Source organism: Schistocerca americana, chromosome 4 (genome assembly GCF_021461395.2).
Source record: "Schistocerca americana isolate TAMUIC-IGC-003095 chromosome 4, iqSchAmer2.1, whole genome shotgun sequence".
Taxonomy (NCBI): Eukaryota; Metazoa; Arthropoda; class Insecta; order Orthoptera; family Acrididae; genus Schistocerca; species Schistocerca americana.
Window position 1 is genome coordinate 230125165 of NC_060122.1, and position 17533 is coordinate 230142697.

A 17533-nucleotide genomic window follows, 5' to 3' on the forward strand; every position below is an offset into this window, starting at 1 on the left:
TGTGCAATTTTTTTTCCTCAGTTATAAGCTACCACAGAATATGATGCCATAAACCCTAGTGACTGAAAATTGAAGAAGTCAGCTAAGATCTGTTATGTGTGACAGCCAATTCAAGTTCTTATCAGTATAAACTTATAAAAATGTATAATATTCTGTTTCACATATTGGTTCACTTTCATGCATTATTTCTAATGATGATGTGTTCAGATTTTTTGTACAAATTACAATTCTTCAGCAGAATCGACATATGTTTTGTCTGAAGCATTTTCTTTGTTTTATCATAGATGACACTCTAATCAGAGGAATATTAATGTGTACATAACCATAATTTAGGGCTACTCTATGGCCCTTGAATATCCAATGGCACATAGGATCCCACATCCATATTCACAACATTGTATTCCTCCAACATAACGAATGGGGGACTTCTTGACACACAACTGTGGCCATGACTCGAGGCAAACACTACTCTACTTTTCCAGTTTGAGTAAGTTTTCAAATGCAGTTACCACCAACTTCAAAACATTTAGTGATCCACTTTCCAAATGACTGTACACAGGACAGAAGCATATATGCGGAAATGTCAGCACAAGCATTTCTGATGCAGTCGGCCATGTCTTCAAGGCCTGTTTCCACTTGTTGATACAGCTTACCTTTTGAATATACCCACAGAAAGAAATCAGGTGATATCAAATTCAGTGACCTACGGGTCAAATAATAGGGTCACGTCTGGCGATCCTCCGACTAGTATAAACACAGTTTAATACCACCCATACTTCATTTGCATAATGCACTGGGCAACCGTCGTGCTACAACTAAATACATTGTTATGTCCCGGGCAACATCCTGCTGTAGTACCAGTAGTTCCTGTTCCAAAAACATTCAATATTTGCGTCTATTCAACGTGCCATCAATAAAATACGGACCAGTGAGTTTTTCCCCGTGATACCACACCATACATCAACTGACTAAGGACATTGATGGTCAACTTACTGTAACCAGTGGGGTTTGTCTACACTCCAGTAATGCATATTATGCCAGTTAATGCGACCATGATTTGTGAAGGTAGACCTATTGGAAAACAGTACCTCGGCAAAGAATGTGGAGGGTTGTTTGCATTTGTTGATGTGTCCATTCACAAAACACTACCCGGTTATGGAAACTGGCGCCATAAAGTTCGTGATGCAGTGACACTTGGTATGAATGACACTTACGACGATGCTGTATTGTAACAATATCACCTACAAATGTATCAGAATATTGGTGTAATTGGTGGGTACTTATCTGTGGGTCATGGTGCACTGCTACTAGTACAACTAGTTCATTAGCTTCACCTGTAACATGTTTGCTTTGTGCTCTTTTGCTGGTCTGTACACTGCTATCAGACATACTCATTCACACAGAACCTTGTAAAAGAATGAATGAGAGTGTGTTTTCTCTGGAAAATGCTCAGCATAAAAGGCAACAGTAGCCTCAACATTTCTCCTACGTTTTGTGTAAATCCAGATCATTTCAATTTTTTCTTCTGTAGTTGCATCATTTACTGTCCACTTGCACATCTGTTCTTCAAATTATAATTAGATGTGCAGGTGCTAAACATTGCACAAGTATTGTAATATTTATAGCTGATACCTGTTCCATGTTGCACAATATGTGAGCTCCAGTCACAGTGCACTGCATGTTGTGATACGTCATAGTTCACTACATGGCTACGGTGGCACACTGAGTAGTCCTCCGTTCGATATGTTGCAGGTGTACGATGTTGTGAATGGGGTTTTAGGAAATACTGACCTGTCCTACCCTTACAGCATGGAGGTAGGGTCCCATGTGCCATTGGATATTCAAGGGCTGTGGAGTAGCATGTCATGAATTACAATTGTGTATCCATTACTATTTCTCCGGTTACAGAGCCATCTGTGGTGAAATGAAGAAAATGCTCCAGACAGAACATTTGTAGATTTTTCCATACAGTCGTAATCTGCAATAAAAAATGGGGGTTCCCATTGAAGATTTCAAAGTTGCACCCGGAACCCAGGCACTGGGTGGGGATGGCGATCGAGTGTGATGTCATGGGATGTCCCCCTCTGAGACAAACAAATTGGAATTATAACCTTTTTTGATCTGATGTGTAGTGTCTTCAGTTAAAATGAACATCCTGATATCATTTCCAGTCGGGCAATCACAACACAATACATAAAAATAACTATGTGTGCTCTTGTTTAAGCCTCAGTGTGGGGTTCTGTATTTGTGGACTGGGCAAGGTGGTAATGTGGTAAGACACTGGGCTTGAAGTCAGGAAGATGGTGGTTCAGATCTCCATCCGATCATGCAGATTCCTTTGAAAGTCATGGCCAATTTTCTTCCCTGTTGTTCCTCAGTCCAAGATTGTGTCCAATGTCCTTGACACCGACAGGGGATTAAACTTCAGTATTCCTTGTTCCTTTATTATATTTCTAGAACGAAGTTTTTCAGTAAGATCTTATCACTCATAAGGAATGAAAATGTGGCTCCCTATTAATTCAAATGGAAATTGGTAAATAGTATGTTTATCTAGATTTAAGGGTTGAAGATTCCAGCTGGCTGCATGAAATTAGTGATGTTTGATTTTAACAGATCTTTACTCATTGTATGTGGTAAGTTATAAGTGTATGCTGGGTTGAGATTTAAACCTGGGCCCATGCATTCCGTCCGCAGCTCGTGGTCGTGCGGTAGCGTTCTTGCTTCCCACGCCCGGGTTCCCGGGTTCGATTCCCGCCGGGGTCAGGGATTTTCTCTGCCTCGTGATGACTGGGTGTTATGTGATGTCCTTAGGTTAGTTAGGTTTAAGTAGTTCTAAGTTCTAGGGGACTGATGACCACAGATGTTAAGTCCCATAGTGCTCAGAGCCATTTATATTTATCCATGCATTCCACAGATACGGCACTACCAATTACACATAATTGATAACATTGTCTGTGAAAGGCAAGGATCAAGGTTTGAGCCCTAGCCACATCTTATCAAAGCAGAGAGTGCTTTCACTCATGTTGGTGTATATAAGTGTAGGTCTTAGCTAGAGAATGGTCTGCATGTGGTTCATTTTGGTGATCGGGAAGAGATGAGTGAATTTTCCATAGAGATTGTGAAAGTCTCTGTCTCTGAAAATGGGTATGTGACTGAAGAATTGATTATATTTATTGTATATGGATCAAGAGTCATTAATTCACTCTCTCAGTCTTCTCCAATAGCCAACAGAGATTGACAAGCAGTTGAAACTGACTTAAGCGCTATACCATACTGTTCCTAACACACAAGGTGTTTGAAATGAAATGAAATAAAATAAGACTGTCAGCACTAAAATGTAATAAAAGCAACAGTAGTTGTATGCAGAAGTTTCTGTTTAATGTAATTGATGTGAATGTTTGATAGAAAACAGTTACATCTTCCCACTGAATATTGTCTATACTAAAATTTTGGTACCACTCCCCACCTTCTTCAAAAGTGTATTGAAATGTTGCCTTTAAAGTATGACTTAAAAATATGAATCACATATAATGTGTCTAGTTAGTCTGGTCGTCATGAAATAGAAATCAGCTTTCAGAGAAGCATAATTAATTTTAAAAAATAATTGAAGTCGGTTTCTGTTGCTTCCATTGTAAGACTTCATATATCAGTGGTCTGTTATTTCCTCCCCAAACATTTGATGTTTGTGGTTACATTTTGTTGCCTATTGAATATAATTATTGTATTAAGTGACTGACGTAATAGGTATATTAGTTATCAGGTTATCGTCATGTAGTGCTTTGATTTCATCTATATGGAAAGATCAACCCATATCCTACTTTTTTCATTTCTTTTGAGAAAAGTAGGCTAGCACTAATATCCGGAATGACCTGAAAGGATTTATTTACTGTACTTCCAGACTATATGGCAAATCTGAAGGACAAACAGGTTCTACAAAAATGAGTTACAGTTGTATGCTTTTTTTCTGTATTTGTTGAGGAAATTAACTGCAAGCTGTTCATGTTACGTATTTTTGCTTCTGTTTTCATATTATATTGACAATTTTGATTGTCATGCATTGTTAATTAATTTTACTTAATTTCATTTTGATTTTATAGTAGCTGAAACCCTCAGAAGTTAGGAAAACAGTATGGAAATGACATATTTGGTACATTACTTGTTGCAGAAGCATATGGCTCTGCAACAAGAGCATTACTCACTCCAGGAACAGTGTCGTGAACATGAATTAGCTTTGGAAGAAATTGGAGGAGAACTACGGCGTGCTAAGCTCCAACTTGATGAACTGCGTGAAGAAGCAGCAGTAGGAGCAGGACTGGGGCGTGCACCGGATGCAACCTGGGCACCCGACAAAGAAGCGACTTCCTGTCGTGCCTGCTCTCGAGAATTTAGCATCAAACGTCGTAAGGTCTGTATGTAATAAGTTATTCCATGTTTGTGTTATTATGTAAATTTTCCTTAAAACTCATTACCACATTCATTTTTAACTGTGTGAACCAGTAATTGAATTTTGAAGTTATATATTATACTGTATGGTTAAATGATGATGGCGTCCTCTTGGGTAAAATATTCCGGAGGTAAAATAGTCCCCCATTCGGATCTCCGGGCAGGAACTACTCAAGAGGACGTCCTTATCAGGAGAAAGAAAACTGGCGTTCTACGGATCAGAGTGTGGAATGTCAGATCCCTTAATCGGGCAGGTAGGTAGGAAAATTTAAAAGGGAAATGGATAGGTTAAAGTTAGATATAGTGGGAATTAGTGAAGTTCGGTGGCACGAATAACAAGACTTCTCGTCAGGTGAATACAGGGCTATAAATACAAAATCAAATAGGGGTAATGCAGGAGTAGGTTTAATAATGAATAAAAAAATTGGAGTGCGGGTAAGCTACTACTAACAGCATAGTGAACGCATTATTGTGGCCAAGATAGACACGAAGCCCATGCCTACTACAGTAGTACAAGTTTATATGCCAACTAGCTCTGCAGATGATGATGAAATTGATGAAATGTATGATGAGATAAAAGAAATTATTCAGGTAGTGAAGGGAGATGAAAATTTTATAGTCATGGGTGACTGGAATTCGAGAGTAGGAAAAGGGAGAGAAGGAAACATAGTGGGTGAATATGGATTGGGGGAGAGAAATGAAAGAGGAAGCCGTCTGGTAGAATTTTGCACAGAGCATAACTTAATCATAGCAAACACTTGGTTCAAGAATCATAAAAGAAGGTTGTATACATGGAAGAATCCTGGAGATACTAGAAGGTATCAGATAGATTATATAATGGTAAGACAGAGATTTAGGAACCAGATTTTAAATTGTAAGACATTTCCAGGGGCAGATGTGGACTCTGACCACAATCTATTGGTTATGAACTGTAGATTAAAACTGAAGAAACTGCAAAAAGGTGGGAATTTAAGGAGATGGGACCTGGATAAACTGACTAAACCAGAGGTTGTACAGAGTTTCAGGGAGAGCATAAGGCAACAATTGACAGGAATGGGGGAAAGAAATACAGTAGAAGAGGAATGGGTAGCTCTGAGGGATGAAGTAGTGAAGGCAGCAGAGGATCAAGTAGATCAAAAGACGAGGGCTAGTAGAAATCCTTGGGTAACAGAAGAAATATTGAATTTAATTGATGAAAGGAGAAAATATAAAAACTCAGTAAATGAAGCAAGGCAAAAAGGAATACAAACGTCTCAAAAATGAGATCGACAGGAAGTGCGAAATCGCTAAGCAGGGATGGCTAGAGGACAAATGTAAGGATGTAGAGGCTTATCTCACTAGGGGTAAGATCGATACTGCCTACAGGAAAATTAAAGAGACCTTTGGAGAAAAGAGAGCCACTTGTATGAATATCAAGAGCGTTGATGGAAACCCAGTTCTAAGCAAAGAAGGGAAAGCAGAAAGGTGGAAGGAGTATATAGAGGGTCTATACAAGGACGATAATACTTGAGGACAATATTATGGAAATGGAAGAGGATGTAGATGAAGATGAAATGGGAGATACGATATTGCGTGAAGAGTTTGACAGAGCACTGAAAGACCTGAGTCGAAACAAGGCCCCGGGAGAGACAACATTCCATTAGAACTACTGACGGCCTTGGGAGAGCCAGTCCTGACAAAAATCTACCCTCTGGTGAGCAAGATGTATGAGACGGGCGAAATACCCTCAGACTTCAAGAAGAATATAATAATTCCAATCCTAAGGAAAGCAGGTGTTGATAGATGTGAAAATTACCGAACTATCAGTTTAATAAGTCACAGCTGCAAAATACTAACGTGAATTCTTTACAGGCGAATGGAAAAACTGGTAGAAGTTGACCTCGGCGAAGATCAGTTTGGATTCCGCAGAAATATTGGAACACGTGAGGCAATACTGACCCTACAACTTCTTAGAAAATAGATTAAGGAAAGGCAAACCTACATTTCTAGCATTTGTAGACTTAGAGAAAGCTTTTGACAATGTTGACTGGAATAACCTCTTTCAAATTCTAAAGGTGGCAGGGGTAAAATACAGGGAGCGAAAGGCTATTTACAATTTGTACAGAAACCAGATGGCAGTTATGAGTCGAGGGGCATGAAAGGGAAGCAGCGGTTGGGAAGGGAGTGAGACAGGGTTGTAGCCTCTCCCCGATGTTGTTCAATCTGTATATTGAGCAAGCAGTAAAGGAACCAAAAGAAAAATTCGGAGTAGGTATTAAAATTCATGGAGAAGAAATAAAAACGTTGAGGTTCGCCGATGACATTGTAATTCTGACAGAGACAGCAAAGGACTTGGAAGAGCAGTTGAACGAATAGACAGTGTCTTGAAAGGAGGATATAAGATGAACATCAACAAAAGCAAAACAAGGATAATGGAATGTAGTCAAATTAAGTCGGGTGATGCTGCAGGAATTAGATTAGGAAATGACACATTTAAAGTAGTAAAGGAGTTTTGCTATGTGGGGAGCAAAATAAGTGATGATGGTCGAAGTAGAGAGGACATAAAATGTAGACTAGCAATGGCAAGGAAAGCATTTCTGAAGAAGAGAAATTTGTTAATATCGAGTATAGATTTAAGTGTCAGGAAGTCGTTTCTGAAAGTATTTGTATGGAGTGTAGCCTTGTATGGAAGTGAAACATGGACGATAAATATTTTGGACAAGAAGAGAATAAAAGCTTTCGAAATGTGGTGCTACAGAAGAATGCTGAAGATTAGATGGGTAGATCACATAACTAATGAGGAGGTATTGAATAGAATTGGGGAGAAGAGGAGTTTGTGGCACAACTTGACAAGAAGAAGGGACCGGTTGGTAGGACATGTTCTGAGGCATCAAGGGATCACAAATTTAGCATTGGAGGGCAGCGTGGAGGGTAAAAATCGTAGAGGGAGACGAAGAGATTAATACACTAAGCAGATTCAGAAGAATGTAGGTTGCAGTAAGTACAGGGAGGTGAAGAGGCTTGCACAGGATAGAGTAGCATGGAGAGCTGCATCAAACCAGTCTCAGGACTGAAGACAATAACAACATCACCATATTATGATCCAGGTGTATTTCCTTTAAGAACTGAAGATTTATTTTTGCAGGGCATACATTTCATTTTCATACACAAATTTATGGGAAAGTAGCTCTCCAAATTTTCTGTATGTACCTTATTTTTGTAAGATACCCAAGCTGTGTCACAGGGATCTGGTTTACTGGGGGGGAAACATAAATTTTTACCCAGGTACCTAAACATGAGATACTGCAATGTTTCATCATTCATAAAGGAATGTAGGCTCTCAGAATTTTGAGCGTGATCAAACATGCTAAGGGTTCAAGACTAATAAACAGTATTAAAAAAAAGAGTCAAATAAGGTTTGTTGAACTCCTTTATGAGTGAAAGACACTGCCTTAGGTGTCTTCTGATACATCTATGCCAAACATTTGCTTTCCCCACACCTAGATTATTTCTGTAGACGTTCTTAAATCGCTAAAGACAGATACTGCTAGATACTTGATTATTGTGGCTAATACCAGTGACTGAAGATGAATTTTTATCAGATATGGTAGATAACTATGCATCATATGTTTTATGTGATGTCAGCTGCCACAGTGCATCCCATTTTCAATGGCACATCGCACTTCTCCAAGTTGGGATGCTGCAGTAAGGAATAACTGCCAAGCTAGTAGATATAGTTCACACAAGGTAGCCTGGAACCTGCACAGAAACACATTCTCATTGTGGTTGCTGGACAAGTCCATCCCTGTGTTCTGAAAAGGTGGCTGGCTCAGTTGTATGTTGCCTGCTGTGCTGTGCACTTCATCTGTTATCAGTAGTTGACTCATTTATCAACTGTCTGTCACCTGCTGATCCATGTACGTAAAGCGTTCTTGTTGCTATTTCTGTTCTGTACTACACGGCATCACAGTCTTCACGCTCCATGGGAACAGGGAAAGTGCCGACTGTCGTGCATAGCAAGTGTGCAGTTTTTTTTAAATTTATGTGGATAGAGGCAAATGAAAAGAGTAAACATTCCATTAAAATGTGCTAGAGAGGAATGCAGTAGCTATTAGCATTTCCCATTGCACAATTAAGAGAATAAAGAACAAGGCGTAAAACGTAGTTACAGGTACTTCCCAAGCCTTCTCTGCTTCAGAAAAGACATGGAAGAAAGATAAGAAAATTTTGCATTTGGGTAATTTTGATAAACAGATTGTCAGGAGACTAATACATAATTTCCCCACGACACACAAACAGTGCCCAATGCTAAAGTCAATAGCTCCAGTACTAAAAAAAATTAAAGGAGGCATTTCATTATTACGATCCTTGCTAAACAAGTTAGGCTACAGATTCTAGTTTCTATTTCTTTGTTCCTGTCTTACTAGTATGTTTAAATATAATTCACATTATATAAAATTTACCAGCTGGGAAAAGTCATGAGATACCAGGGAGGTGCTAGTTGAACATTTAGATATACGAAATAAATGCACTGACTTTTTGAATAATGTGAGAAATTACCGTAAAGAGGACACATCCAACACGTACTGTAATGATAGGTATATACATGGTTCTCGCATTAGGTGCAACTAGTAGTCAGATTGGCTAAGCGAAGGCTTAAAAGCACCTTGTTGTACCACACGCAGATAAAAACCGAATGTTCAGAATGTGAGACATTTAATAATGTCCTGAAAATAACTGAATGATTCCCCCCGCAGGAAGAAAATCTGTTTTTGTTCCAAATGTGCTTTAAATATTCATGTCAGACTAAACTGGCAGATTAGTATTAAGAGATAATTGCTGTAAAATTTTTATTGTAACTATTTAAGCACTTCAAATACATGCGTAAAGCAGTATTGCAGTTTGACTGAATTCTCTCTTTCTTTGTACAAGGTGGTTGGAACAGAAATGGACACCCATATTTCCCAGTAGGTCCATTATTCTGCTTGATATTGGTATTTTGAAATTTTGTGTTTGTCATATTATTGGTTGTACTGACAGAACCTTTAATATGATCCTTTGTAGACTTGGGGTGTACAAGTTAACACAGGGATGCTTTGAGCAAAGGCTGCAGCTGTCACAACTGCACCTCCCCTATTACATGTGGCCTTTACTATTGTCCCTTCCCCTACCAAGTCAACTACATGTTGAGCTTGAAGATGTATGGCATCCATCCGTACCATTTACATGCACAAACATTGATGATGACCTCCAAACTAGTGGTTTTTTTCCCTTCAGTTCTTAACCAAATTACAAATAAACATGTTGATCAACATTCATCAGCTAGATAGATGTTGGGTAACACAACATTTTTTCAAAATGATAAGTTACACCACATACCTCCTCCCTTAGATGAAGATGTTGCCACTACTATAAAACATACATAGATAATATTTGTAAATACAAAATCCCATTATTGTTAAAACTGAAACAAAGGAAACTAGTTACTTTTACATTTTCAACTATTAAACTACATGAACTGGAACACATTCATGCATCACATTTCCTCAAAGTATTAGTTCATATAATTCAACTTTTATTTCATTAAATATAGTACAGTCCTGATTTGGCTTACTCATAATTGTGTGTATTCTTAATTCACTTGTGCGTATCTACTAACCGTAACTAGTAATAAGCATTCCTCATTTAGTTATTCTTATTTGACATCATGTGAGCAACATTTACTGTCGTGAATTCTATGCTTCTTAACTTCATCTGAAAGCTATCTATATATTTCTTTATCTGGGGCACTCTTGTGATGACAGGTTTAAGTGTATGGATAAGAGAAGTGTTACCACAACAGGAAATACTGAGTGTGGAAAAAAGAGAAGATAACCATGACCATCCTGGTAGAGGTGAAAGGAACAGATAGAAATGCTTCCCACCATCCACCCCAGTGATCCCTGCCTGGCGAGTGCTTCACTGGTGGGCTGTAAGATGATGGTCACCAATCCTACAGAATTGACACTCCTGGCTTCATTCTCACAGGCCCTGAAAATTGGTTGTAACACCCTACTACTGAAAGCCAATGGCAAGAGTAGCAACACAAGTAGTAACCTTCATTCAGTTAACATACTAAACTACCAAAGAAAAACTTCAACTCTGGTTGATACCTCTTACTTAGTCTCCACTTCCTTCAAGTAAGACAGGGCAGGTAAATACCTGTACTATTTACATTAAGTTAACCTAACCTCTTCTAAGAAATGTGTCCAGACCCAACTGTAAAAACTTAGTAAATTTCAAATAGTACAGGTTTCACTTTGTATAAAACTCGTAGGAAATATTGTTACTACTACTCCTCAGGAAAGCATATTAACTCTCATCAGATATTGTCATCTGACAAATTAAATACACGAAACCCTTACAAAATATAGTGAGATATACTTGCAAAATAAGCATACCTAGTGAGTTGGTGGATATACCCAATCATTATTACTATTGATAAGATAATAAACGTTTTATATTTTACCACAGCATGTGTTCATTCATTGTGTCACTGACATACAGCAAAAGAAGTTAAAATTTTAGAGCAAAAAGTAACATCTTGTAGCATTGCATATTATACTCGCTCTCTTGTTTCTAATGAAACAACACTCAAAACTCACATTTATATCCTTGTTACTCATGTATTAACCCATTATATTAACCGGACCACTACAACTTCAGATTAAGCCTCAGTCACACCAGTATTCCACTTTTGTAAATACTATAAATTACAATTCCTTGCTCAGAAAACTACTTCATAAAAACCACGCAATTTTCACAGTGATAGTGTCCTTATGAACCATGAACCTTGCCATTGATGGGGAAGCTTGCATGCCTCAGTGATACAGATAACTGTACCATAGGTGCAACCATAATGGAAGGGTATCTGTTGAGAGGTCAGACAAACATGTGGTTCCTGAAGAGGGGCAACAGCCTTTTCAGTAGTTGCAGGGGCTACAATTGGGATGATTGACTGATCTGGCCTCATAACATCAACCACAAGACCGTCCTATGCTGGTACTGTGAACGGCTGAAAGTGAGGGGAAACTACAGCTATAATTTTTCCTTTGAGCCTGCAGCTCGACTGTATGATGATGGTATCCACTTGTGTAAAACGTTGTGGAGGTGAAATAGTCCACCGATTTGGATCTCCCAAGTGGGAACTACTCAGGAGGACGTTGTTATCAGGAGAAACAAAACATGTTCTATGGATTGGAGCATGGAATATCAGATCCCTTAATCGGACAGGTAGATTTGGAAATTTAAAAAGGGAAATGGACAGGTTAAAGTTAGATATAGTGGGAATTAGCGAAGTTTGGTGGCAGGAGGAATAGGACATCTGATCAGGTGAATACAGGGTTATAAATACAAAATCAAGTAATTAATAATGAATTAAAGAATGCAGATAAGCTGCTATAAACAGCATAGTGAACATGTTTTTGTAGCTAAGATAGACACAAAGCCACACCCATCACTGTAGTACAAGTTTATATGCCAGCTAGCCCTGTAGATGAGGTAGAGACAAAAGGAATTATTCAGATAGTTAAAGGCGACACAGATTTAATAGTTATTGGGAACTGTAATTTGATAGTAGAAAAAGGAAGAGAGGAGAAAGTAGTAGGCGAATATGGACTGGGGGAAAGGAATGAGAGAGGAAGCCACCTGGTAGAATTTTACACAGAGTGTAATTTAATCATAGCTAACAGTTGGTTTAAGAATCATAAAAGAAGGTTGTATTTGTGGAAGAGACCTGGAGACACCAAAAGGTTTCAGATTGATTACATGATGGTAAGAGAGAGGTTTTGGAATCAGGTTGTAAATTGTAAGACATTTCCATTTGTGAACTCTGACCACAATTTATTGGTTATGAACTGTAGATTAAAACTGAAGAAAGTGGAGAAAGGTAGGAATTTAAGTAGATGTGACCTGGGTAAACTGAAAGAACCAGAAGTTGTAGAGAGTTTCAGAGGGAGAATTAGGGAATGATTGACAAGCATGGGGAAAGGGATACGGTAGAAGAAGAATGGGTGGCTTTGACAAATGTAATAATTAAGGCAGCAGAATATAAAGAAGGTAGAAAGACTGGGGCTAGTAGAAGTCCTTGGGTAATACAAGGGATATTGAATTTAACTGATGAAAGGAGAAATTATAAAAATGCAGTAAAAGAAGCAGGTGAACGGGAACACAAATGTCTAAAAAATGAGATCAACAGGAAGTGCAGAATGGCTTACAGGACTGGATGGACGACAAATGTCAGGATGTAAAAGCTTAAATCACAAAAGTAAGATAGTCCGCCTACAGGAAAATTAAAGATACCTTTGGAGAAAGGAGAACCACCTGTATGAATATCAAGAGCTCAGATGAAAAACTAGTCCTAAGCAAAGAATGGAAAACAGAAAGGTGGAAGGAGTATATACAGGTTCTACACAAGGGAGATGTACGTGAGGGCAATATTATGGAAATGAAAGAGGACATAGATGAAGATGAGATGGGAGATATGCTATTGCACGAAGAATTTGAGAGAGTACTAAAAAAAAAAAGTCGAAACAAGGCCCCAGTAGCAGACAACTTTGCATTGGAACTACTGACAGTCTTGAGAGAGCCAGCCATGACAGAAGTCTTCCATCTAATGAGCAAGATGTGTGAGACAGGTGAAACACCCTCAGACTTCAGGGATAATATAATAATTCCAATTCCTAAGAAACAGGTGCTGACGGGTGTGAAAACTACCAAACTATCAGTTTAATAAGTCAGGTAGCAAAATACTAACATGAATTCTTTACAGAAGAATGGAAAATGGAAATGAGCGTATGGCATTGTGGGACGGGAGTCCCTCATTTGGGGAAGTTCGACCGACGAGGGCAAGTACTTATTGCATTCGATGCCACATTGGGCGACTTGCGTGCTGGAGATGGGGATGAAATGTTGATGAAGACAACACAACACCCAGTCCCTGAGCGGAGAAAATCTCCTGCCCCAGCCGGGAATTGAACCTGGGCCTCTTGGCGTGGCATTCCGAGATCAGTTTGGATTTCGGAGAAATGCAGGAATATGTGAGCCAATACTAACAATATGACTTCTCATAGAAGACAGATTAAGGAAAGGCAAACCTATATTTGTAGCATTTGTAGACTTAGAGAAAGCTTTTGACAATTTTGACTGGAATACTCTCTTTCAAATTCTAAAGGTGACTGGGTGAAACACAGATAACAAAAGGCTATTTACAATTTGTATAGAAACCAGATGGCAGTTACAGAGTCGAGGGGCGTGAAGGGGAAGCAGTGGTTGAGAAGGGAGTGAGACAGGGCTGGCCTGTCTCCAATGTTATTCAATCTATATGTTGAGTAAGAAGTGAAGGAAACAAAAGAAAAATTTGGAGTAGGAATTATAGTCCAGGGAGAAGAAATAAAAACTCTGAGGTTTGCTGATGGGATTGTAATTCTGTCAGAGACACCAAAAGAACATGGAAGGCCAGTTGATCAGAATGGACAGTGTCTTGAAAGGGGGATGTAAGATGAACATCAACAAAAGCAGAATGAGGATAATGGAATGTTGTCGAACAAAGTCAGGAGACACTAGGGGGCCGGCCGCCGGTGGTCTCGTGGTTCTAGGCGCGCAGTCCGGAACCGCGCGACTGCTACGGTCGCAGGTTCGAATCCTGCCTCGGGCATGGATGTGTGTGATGTCCTTTGGTTAGTTAGGTTTAAGTAGTTGTAAGTTCTAGGGGACTGATGACCACAGCTGTTAAGTCCCATAGTGCTCAGAGCCATTTGAACCATTTTTTGACACTAGGGGAATTAGATTAGGAAATAAGACACTTAAAGTAGCAGCAGAGTTTTGCTTTTTGGGCAGCAAAATAACTGGTTATGGTTGAAGAAGAGAGTATGTTAAATATAGACTGGCAATGGCAAGGAAAGCGTTTCTGAAGAAGAGAAATTTGTTTACATTGAGTTTAGATTTAGGTGTGAGGATGTCTTTTTCTGAAAGTATTTGTGTGGTGTGTCGCCGTGTATGGAAGTGAAAGAAGGACGATAAACAGTTTAGACAAGAAGAGAATAGAAGCTTTTGAAATGTTACGCTACACAAGAATGCTGAAGATTAGATGGCTAGATCATGTAACTATTGAGGAGGTATTGAATAGAACTGGGAAGAAGAGAGATTTATGGTACAATCTGACTAGAAGAAGGGGTAGGTTGGTAGTACACATTCAGAGGCATCAAGGGATCACCAATTCAGCAGTGGAGGGAAGCATGGGGGTGGGGGGGGGGGGGTAAAAATCGCAGAGGGAGGCTGAGAGATCAGTACAGTAAGCAGATTCAGAAGGATGTAGGCTGCAGTAGTCATTATGAGATGAAGAGGCTTGCACAGGATAGAGTGGCATGGAGAGCGCATCAAACCAGTCTTTGGTTTGAAGACGACGACAACAACAATATCAACATCATCATCTAAGTATAAATTACTCACGTGCTCATTTCTTTATTTTATCATTTTAGAGAGAACAGTGAAAGAAAATGTAGTTAAAAGAAGATATGATGCCAAAGATGAGTGAAGAAATATGGCACATAATTATAATTTCTTTATGCCTGTGGCATTGGAAAGTGTACCCCAACCTGTCAACCCACATATTTCATTTCTCTCAGTATAGACATGAGGGTGTGTACCTTCCACTTAAAATCTCCCTTCTTGCCTCTTTTTCATATCTTACATAAACATTTAAAATCTTTTGACATAAGATATGAAGTTGAAATATAAATGTATAACTGAATCTGACTCTGTCCTTCTTGTAAGTGATCACTTTTCTAAATGTTGTCACTTGTCATTTATAATTTTTGTCTGTATGGTGGTACCTAAAAACATTTTTCTGGGTGAAGCCAAGGCTCCCTACTGCATGTTTTGCCGTATGAAATTGTTTCTCTTCTTCTTCTTCTTCTTCTTCTTCTTCTTCTTCTTCTTTTCTCCTTTCTCCTTGTATTTACTGTAAACCATGCAATCCTTTGTTGAATTTTTCACTTTACTTTATAAGAGGTATTTTCCCATTTATTCTCTCCTTGTTGTCAGATGATGATGGTGTTCCTGTCTTACCTGATTTGTATTTCTCACCTGGCGGACTAACTGTCCAATTAGATTTATTCTATAGGAAAGATGAATCTGTACTGCTTCTCCACATTCATTTTTGTCTATTGAGTGTGGAATATAACTGTTTGCTACAGCAACTTCGATCAGCCAGAAGAATAATTTTTTTCCATCACTTGTATGATCATCATTGCAAACCATAGCAACCACAGTACTCACCAGTCCTATCCACTCCTTCCATATACTTAGTGTATTCCAAAAGAAGGGTTTCAGGAACTTCACAGGCTCATTCTTCCTGTAATCAGTGATCAGTTGGGGTTGAGAACCAAAAAGTATACCCATGCCGCTAACCTTTCGTCATGGAAGGAAAGACACACAGTTTCCACTTCACTTTGATAGGCACATAACTCATATTCAGCAAGTTTTGTCTTCTTCCGATCACATGGAAAATCTTTCCTAGAGGGCATAACTCTGTTAGATGAAATTTCCTTTTGTGCAATTCCAGACCAAGTTGAGGTCTTGTGCAGAATCTGTTGACTGAACCACTATTCAAGTTGCAAAAGGTAAATCAGAAGGCATTCTGTAGTTATCTTTACATAATACAAAATGTGAGAGAAAACATAACCATTTTCTGAATCACACTTTCATCTATAGCCACATTTCTTTGTGGTACATTAAATTCCTTGCATGTACCGTTAATATATCCACTAACGTTCTTCACCTTGCTCCGTCTCAGATGCTGATACCTCTGAGCTGTGACGGTTAAAACTTTAAAAAAAGGGGAGGGACAAGAGAAAGCACAATTGAAAAATGGAGTTTGTTCTACTCAGTGTTTTGTAAAATAGTCAAGTTATTCTGGCTTCAAATTCAAGGCCATATTCACTTTTATTCCAAGGAAAGCCTTCAGTTGTTCAGATGAAACAACTCTCCACAAGTGTCACATAGAGTGTTGTGTGAGTGTAATGACTTTCTGTGTCTTTTCTCTAGCATATATATTTGTACCAGAGTTGGGATTTTGGTTAGATACCCTGAGGAATGGTGAAATCTTGTTTTGCAGCAGAAAAAGGAAACCACATGAGAGATCACCATCACCATAAACCTTCCAGATATTTGTTACAGGTTGTGTCTCTTCATCACTTTCCATTAGATACTTATTCACTAACACTTATGACACTGTACATGGTGTAAGTTCCTTCTTGATAACTTTCGTCAATAAATTCTCCTTTTTCCTCAGTGTCCTTGAGAAGCCACCTGTCAATATCACCATCACTTACACTTTTTTTTTTGCCATTATCCTACTGGAAACGTGTGAATGCAACATGCTTTGAGTTGTGAGGTCATTATACTAACTGCTGCCATACACCTAGTAGATTCCAACAATACAGCAAATGGAAAACAGAATAATTGAAACATCTGACATCAGAGCCATTGCAGAAAATCGTAATGTTGGACATAGTCCGACAGTGACTCCAGAAGAGTTAGAACACCTTATTTGCTGTACAACACAAATTACAACCAAAAATAAAAAATAAATTCAAGCTGGCTGCGACATCGCTACTTCGCGATGATGGCAGGAAATTGGATCACAGTATCGGCTACACTGTATTGCTCTAAGTTGATAGGCAGTAGGTATGATTGTTGGCAGCTGGGGCATTGTTATGGCCCCAGTGAAACAGTCATAATCCTTTTGTAGTTCTGGCTGCCAATATTCCGAATCACAGTCTTGAAAAGTCTCTAAAACTTATACCTGGTGGTTCCCCACACCGTGCAGGCAGGAATAACACCATTGTGGCTCCCCAAAACATTTGAAGAATGGGACCTCTCCGCACGTTCCACCATCATAGCCGAAGGTCACCTGGGGTACTGGATAAGTGTGACACATAACTGAACACAGTGTGATCCCATTCATCAGCAGGCCATGCTTCCTGGCCACAGCATCATTTTAAATGCAGCCATTTGTGTTGTGATGTTAATATTAGCCTACTCATAGAACAGCAATAGCCTTGTCTGGATG

The 17533-nt window shown here is 39.0% G+C and overlaps 1 protein-coding gene across 3 annotated transcripts in view; it reads left to right on the forward strand.

The window, feature by feature from the left end:
* Nucleotides 1-17533, forward strand: part of LOC124614034 (RUN and FYVE domain-containing protein 2) — a 149029-nt gene that overhangs the window by 129309 nt on the left and 2187 nt on the right. For all 3 annotated transcript variants that reach the window (XM_047142859.1, XM_047142860.1, XM_047142861.1), the window contains one exon: nt 4166-4405. In XM_047142859.1, the coding sequence (XP_046998815.1) occupies nt 4166-4405 (240 nt within the window). The remainder of the gene's footprint in view (nt 1-4165; nt 4406-17533) is intronic.